Source organism: Belonocnema kinseyi, chromosome 1, assembly GCF_010883055.1.
Source record: "Belonocnema kinseyi isolate 2016_QV_RU_SX_M_011 chromosome 1, B_treatae_v1, whole genome shotgun sequence".
Classification (NCBI taxonomy): Eukaryota; Metazoa; Arthropoda; class Insecta; order Hymenoptera; family Cynipidae; genus Belonocnema; species Belonocnema kinseyi.
The window spans coordinates 99,751,307-99,758,951 of NC_046657.1; the positions used below are offsets into that span (position 1 = coordinate 99,751,307).

A 7,645-nucleotide genomic window follows, 5' to 3' on the forward strand; every position below is an offset into this window, starting at 1 on the left:
TTCTGCATTTAAAAATTCCTAATCTTCTTCTGCGAAGTCGTTCAAGAGATGATTAGGCTTGCACCGATCGTACTACGTTAGTCAAGTTCCCTAATCCTTAATTTCCATTTAGTTTCTTGTTAATGAATTAAATTCTTATAAATAAAAGATCCTGCGAGATAGTCACACAATCCTGATAGTATTGCTCTTCATAATAAGAATAATAAGAATAATCGCAATTATGATCATGATATCATTTTGTACTTAACTCTACATAAGATTAAGAAGAAACGATGTTTACCTGTTCTGGGCGATTTTCCTCAAAGTGTCTGGACTGCGGATGAGTTTGTCTAGCGTCTGGGTTAAGTTGGAAAATGTGGGTCGATGGGTTCTCTCCTTCTGCCAGCAATCCAGCATCAACTGGTAAATTGCTTCGGGGCAGTCCATCGGAGCTGGAAGCCTGTATCCCTTCTCGATGGACTTTATCACATCCTGGTTCGACCAGTTCCAGTACGGCCGTTCACCATACGACATTACTTCCCAACAAACAATTCCCATACTCCAGACGTCGGAGGCGCTGGTGAATTTTCGGAATGCTATCGCTTCCGGTGCCGTCCACCGCACTGGGATTTTACCTCCCTGAAAATTAACGTACATTTTAGAGCGGGGAATATGAAATATAAGCGCGTCATTTCGGCATTTTCAATCGAACAGAGCGCGTCCCGTTCGAATTTCGGAATCAGCAAACTCCGTTCCAAAATTGCGAGCTCCGTGCAAATTTTGGAAAAGCCGGATCACCAGCTCGTTTAAATATTTGGCCAAATCGCCATTCGATTATTTTGTAGATATCGAACTCTGTTATCAAATTGTGCGTGACCCAAAGTATTGATTTGCCCCCTTCTGAAATCGAATGATTAAATTCATCGGATCGTTTCCATTCTTTTGAAAATCTGCCAATAATCTTTGTGAAATAATTGAAGTATTTGTGAAATCTTGTTAATCTATCCGAAATCTTTGGAAGGCTTTGCGAAATTATTTTAAAATATTTGATAATATTCGTGAAATTATTGAAATCTTTGGGAAATCATTCAAATGTTTGTGAAATCTTTGCAAAATATTTGAAATATTTGATATTTGTAAAATTATTGAAATCTTGATGCACTCTTTGAAATAAATCTGAAATTTTTGGGAAGTATTTAAAATCTTTGTATAGTCTTTTTAATCTATCTTAATTCTTTGTGAAATATTTGAAATCTTTGAAATCCTTAGGAAACCATTGACATATTTTTAAAATGTTTAGTAATATTTGTGAAATTATTGAGATCATTGAAGAACTTCTTAAATCTTTTAAATGGATCAAAAATCTTTTCAAAATATGTGTGAAATCTTTGAAATATTTGTGAAAAATGTCTGATATTTTTGGAAATCTCTTGAAAACATTTGGTCATATTTTTGAAATTACTGAAATTACTGAAGTATTTCTGAAATCTTTTAAGTCTATCCAAATTCTTCGCGAAATCTTTAAAATCTTTACGAAATATTTGGGAAATCTTTGTGAAAAATTTCTGATAGTTTTGGAAATCTTTTCAAAATATTTGAAATATTTAATCATATTTTGGAAATTATTGAAAGTACTGAAGTCTTTGTGAAAGCTTTTAAGCCTTTATAAAATCTTTGGAAAATCATTGGAATCTTTGTGCAATCTTTGATATCTATCTGAAATCTTTGGTAAATCATTAAATTTTTTGGAAATATTTGCGAAATATTAAAAATATTTTTTTAATATCTGATATTATTTGTGAAATTATTTAAATCTTTGTACAATTTTTGGGAAATCATTTAAATCTTTGTGCACACTTTGAAGTCTATCTGAAATTTTTGTGGGATAATTTAAAACCTGTGTAAAATATTTTTAATCTATGCATTGTAAAATTTGTTTAATCTTTGGGAAATTATTGAAATCTCTGTGCACTCTTATCAATGTATCTGAAATCTTTGAAATCTTTGTGAAATCTTGAAGAAAGGGAAATCATTGAAGTATTTGTTAAATCTTTTAAAGCTATCCGAAATCTTTGAGAAATCGTTGAAAATTGTGTGCGCTCTTTGAAATCTATTCGAAATCTTTATGAAATATTTGAGGTTTTTCTAGGACATTTTTATAATCCATCCGTAATCTTTAGAAAATTATTTAAATCTTTGTAGAATCATTGAAATAGACCTAATATCTTTCAAAAAATTTTAAAATATTACCGATCCATCCTAAATCTGTGCTAAATATTTGATAAAATCTTTGCAAAATATTAGAAATCTTTGAGAAATTATTGAAATCATTGTGCACTATTTGAAAACTATCGGAAATCTTTGTAAAATAATTTAAATCTTTGTGTAATCTTTTAAATCTATCGGAAATCTGTGCTAAATATTTCATGAATATTAATTTTATACCTCTTTTTATGATTTATCATTTAGTGTTAATTGTTTATTTATTATTGAAGATTTATGTAAAATTTTTACATAGCATAATATTATTATACTATGTACAAATTGTGAATTTAATATTACATGTCTCTGCCCCTGCCCCCACCTCGAAAAAAAGACCCCGCCGTTTCTGGCGCGACCTAATTGGCTACAGTTCGAAATTGCCTTCCGCTTAGCCTTATATTGATAAACTGCGAAAAACTGAATTATTTCGAACGAATTGGCCGGCTAAATTTGGAAATTTGGACGGCCGTGTTCCGTTCGAATTTCGGATCCTGCTGGAGATACTGTGCTCAAAAATGCTTTCGAAGTCTTATTTTACTTAGATGATAGTACTTACCCTGGTAGTGTATGCTCCTTCCGTCGCGCTCTCGATCTCGCGACTGAGACCAAAATCTGCAATTTTGCAGACGAGGGCCGCGTTGACGAGAACGTTTCTCGCCGCAAGGTCCCGATGAACGTAGTTCATCTCGGCGAGGTACTGCATCCCGCTCGCAATACCACGCAGCATTCCGACGAGCTGGAGAACTTGGAACTTGCCGTCGTTGGCTCGAAGGAATGTGTCCAAACTTCCGTTCTCCATAAACTCAGTAATGATCATCACTGGATTACTTTTGGTCACCACACCCTGGAGGAATATCACATTCGGGTGCTCAAACTGACCCATTATCGAGGCTTCAGTCAGGAAGTCGTTCCGCGCCTTGTCGGCCGATCCTGGCTTTAAAGTTTTGATCGCCACGTCGATCTCTGATCGACCGTCTGGTGGCAGTTTTAACTTTCCTCTACACACATCGCCAAATTCTCCTCCACCTACAATCAAAACGTTCATTTTCACGTTCATTGTTACGTGCTCAAAAGTCTTGGGCTCTATGATCTAAAAGCATAGAATTCGAGAACGGAAAGCAAAGATGCGTGGCCTAATCCCTGAAACTTCGAGACTTATGATTTAAAAGCTAGAGTTTCTGAGATCTTAGTTCTCACGCCAAAGCGTCAAAAATCAAGTAGAAGTACCGTGAATTAATCTCCAGAAAATTTAAATGCGTGTAGAAAGTTAATTGTTATGATAAGATATTCTGAACTATTTTTACACAATTGATTAGTTAAATAATTAACCCTTTAATGACCAATGTTGCAACTGAGCAACATTCACTATTTTCAATTTTCCTCATTTTCAGGTAAGGAGCTTAGAATTCCGCAAAATAAATGCATACATTAGATCAAAGTGGATTATTCCGCATCTCGTAAGGTGTTTCTGAGTTGTCGTACACTCAATAGGAACCGAAAAATTATAAAAATTCAACAAAAATTGATCAGAACAAGACATTGTTCTAAGTCATTTTTTAAAACATTATTCCTGAATTTTTTCAGAATTTTTATTCAACGGGATCAAGGCTTGGTCATTAAGGGGTTAAATAATACTAAAATTGGTATTAAATTCTATTTAAACTGCTTAAAATTCCTAATTTTTTAAGTCGAAATTTGTGGTTTCAAACAAATAGCTGAATTTCGAACTCAAAAAGATCAATATTAAAAAAAAAAATGGAACATTTTCAGTTAAAACAATTATTCTTCCACACACACACAAAACAGATTTATTTTTAAAACAAATTTAATTCAACATTTAACCAAGCAATTTTATTTTAAATCAAAAAGATGAATTAATTACTAAAATGATCAATATTTAATTGCAGTACTTGAATTTTTAAGCAAAAAAAAATTGTTTGAACAAGACGATTAATTTTTTAACAGGAAAATTAATTTTTTAACAAGAAATACAATTTAAAGAAAAATATATGAATATTCAACAAAAAAGTTGAATTTTCAACTAAAAAATATCAATCTTCAACCAAACTAATGAATCTCCAACTAAAATTGTGAATCTTCATCTGGAATAGATGAATTAAAAAAAAAAGGTGAATTTTTCAGAAAAGTTCAATTTTGAGACAAGTAGTCTTATTTTCAACCAAGGAGTTGAATTTTAAACTAAAAAATGTCAATATTCGACCAAAAATATAATAATGAACTTTTAAACAAAAAAGATAAATAGTCAACCAAAATTTAATAGTTAAATATCCAGTCAAAAAATAATGTTTAACTAAAGAGATGAATTTTCAACTAAAAACATGTCATTTTCAATTGGAATAGTTGCATTTCCGGTAAAAAAAAAAACAATTAATTTACTACAAAAACGAAACTAATTTTTTTTAAAAGTTACATTTTCAAGAAAGTTTAAAAACTGATGAATCTTTAACTGGAACAGTTGAATTTGAAATCAACAACATAAATTTTCAACTAAAATTATTAGTCTTTAACTAAAATCATTACATTTCTAAGAAAAAGATTAATTTTCAGCTTAGAAGATTAATTTCTACCAAAAAAGTAAAAATCTTCAACTAAAAAAGATAATTTTGCAAAAAATATTTATTAATTATATCTCCGTTGAAAAAATTAATTTTGAAAACACTATTCCAAAAAAATTGTTACAGTTGCAAATTGAATAGTTACATTTTCAGTGAGAAAATTAATTTGAAACCAACAACATGAATTTTTAAATAGAATCATGAGTCTTTAACCAAAATCATTCAGTTTAAAAAAAAAGATTAATTTTCAGTTTAGAATATTAATTTCTGCAAAAAAGTAAAAAAATTTAACTAAAAAAGATAATTTTTCAAGAAAATATTTAAGTTATATTTCCAGTAAAAAAAAATCCAACAAAATAATTAAAGTTGCAATTGGAATAGTTAAATATGCAGTGAAAAAATTAATTTTCAGCCAACGAAAAAGCTAATTTTGAACAAAATATCTTATTTTTCAACCCAGAAGATGAATTTTTCAATGAAATTATGAACCTTTACAAAACAAAACATTAATTTTAAACAAAAGAGTAACTCTTGACCAAGTAATTAAATCTTCATTAAAAAAGATGAATTCGAAACATAAAATGTATTAGTTGATATTTTAACCAAAGAAGATTAAAATTTGTAATAAAAAATAATAATCAAATTCATCCCAGAAGAACGAATTTTGAACAAAATACATGAATTTTCAACCAAAGACTTAAATTTTCAACTAACACTGAACAATTTTCAACCAAAAACAGAATAGTTGAACTTTCAGTTCAAAAATTTGATTTTAAACAAAAAAAAACAAATTTCCTGCCATATATTTGAATGCAGCAATATAAAGCTACGTTTAAAAATGAAAAAATCATTTTTATTCAATTTAATATTGCAATTTAACAACAAATGAAGTACGCTCTCGAAAAAATGCAATGACTTTTAAAAAATTCCCTGGCATTTCCGTGAAATACATCCTGTATTGAGAATGGTGGTCTACTGTTTCGCCACATGGTGCCCAAAAATTGAACTAAAAAAAGTAGATACAATTTTAAACATGTATTTTAATTTTTGTATAAAAGTATTTTTACGATTGTTTTGTGAAGTATAAAACAATGGTTGAATACTAGAAACAAATATTCATCAAAAACAAATAGTTTTAGATAGACTTTCCATCTTATACAGTAAAAAAACACATTTTTGTGAAATATGTTTTACAAAAAATACAATTATTTCATTATTTCATGTGAGTTTCAATGCATTGTAAGATTAAATAAAATTTAATTAATATAGGTAGAAACAAATTTTATCCATATTATGCCAAGAATAAGAATAATAGACGACTGGAATTTAAATACGAATTCTAACCTAACCTATAGATCCGATTTTTAAATAGTAAATATTTCATGTATAAATTAATAAAAATTTACTTTGAGTTCATTTTTGCTTCATAATAAGTCTATTTAAGTTTAGAATCTTTTGAAGATCACAATAAAGAGAACAATAATGTTTTTTTTTTTTTTCAAAAAAATATTTATGTCATAAAGTGTGGTTTTTCACTGTATAATATGTAAATTCCATCTAAACACTTTGTTTCCAATAAAGACTTATTTTTATTATGCAATAAATACTTTGAAATCCACAAAAAAATTGTTTAAACACTTTTATGCACAAATTAAAATGCATCTTTAAAATCGTGCCTATTATATCTAGTTAAAATTTTTGTCACCAGGTGGAGTATCGCAGTTTAGCCACTCCCAATTCAATAATTAGAATTGAGTTTTACAGATACATGTGTCAAAATATAAGAACGGAAAATGTTGGCATAATTGTTTTTGCATCTAGCTAAATGCAGTTAATGCCCAATTTAGAATTTCCGTCAAATTCAAATATCAGGAATTGATTGATTAAAAAAAAAAATGAAACTCTTGCCTATAATTGCTTCTATCGTGATGTATCCGGCGTCGATTTCTCTCGCGAATTCCCTGACTGCCTGATTGGGATCTTCGTAAGTATGAGGATCGACATAACTCCTGGAACTTGCGCCACCAGTACCTCCAGCACCCGCGCCAGCAACTCCCACTGCAGGAGTGAAGAGTGGCGTGGTCACTGTAACGTCAAGAAAACAGAGTTCATTATATTTACACCGGGGCCGACCTGGTGAATTTTTGACGGAAATTTATCGTCGCTCTTTTCAACTCCATTTTCATCCTCATGCTCCTAAAGCATTCTCTTACTTAATTTTTACGATTTGCCAAAAAGTCCCAAACGCCAAACGAAAATCCAAAATTACCAACGTAAAATTCCAAGATTTCTCTCTCGACAATTCATTCTTTCTCGGAGATTTGTCTTGAAGAATTTTTTCTTTCATCATTTAATTATTCAATTTAATTTCAATACCAAGATTAAAAATTGAGGAGTCCATATTTAAGCCGCCAAAGATTCGAGTACAGCCAAGTTTCATGCCAACTTATCTTAGATTTGAGATAAATGTTAGTACGAACGCAATCCAGTCCAGCTTGAAAAGTTGGGCTCATTGGAACGAATCGATTCCAGCGTGAGGTTACTAAATTTCTATTCAGAAATCGTCAGTAAATTCTGCAATTTTCTACTGTCCAAGGTAATTTCACAATTAGAAATCTATTTTATTTCGTGTCTTAAAAATTATTTTGTACAGCTTTCATTTCAATGTTTGTTTTTGCTTAGACACAGTCACGCTGAATCTGGGGATTTGATGTCTCGCACTCTTCTTAGTTTGAAATAAGGAAAACTTTCCTTTTTCAAACGAGATATGTACGATTCGAGATTTTTTTTTAATTCATAGTAGAGAAAGAGAAAAACATCGAATATTT

General features: G+C 30.2%; 1 protein-coding gene across 21 annotated transcripts in view; it reads right to left on the minus strand.

Annotated features, from left to right (window-relative positions):
* The window catches only part of LOC117174841 (ephrin type-B receptor 1-B), a 159,903-nt gene that overhangs the window by 15,290 nt on the left and 136,968 nt on the right, over positions 1-7,645 (minus strand). For 15 of the 21 annotated variants that reach the window (XM_033364372.1, XM_033364364.1, XM_033364250.1 and 12 more), the window contains 3 exons: positions 6,726-6,902; positions 2,798-3,267; positions 281-618 (listed from right to left, as the gene is read on the minus strand). In XM_033364372.1, the coding sequence (XP_033220263.1) occupies positions 281-618; positions 2,798-3,267; positions 6,726-6,902 (985 nt within the window). The remainder of the gene's footprint in view (positions 1-280; positions 619-2,797; positions 3,268-6,725; positions 6,903-7,645) is intronic. The other 6 variants (XM_033364387.1, XM_033364353.1, XM_033364380.1 and 3 more) reach the window with 1 other exon arrangement.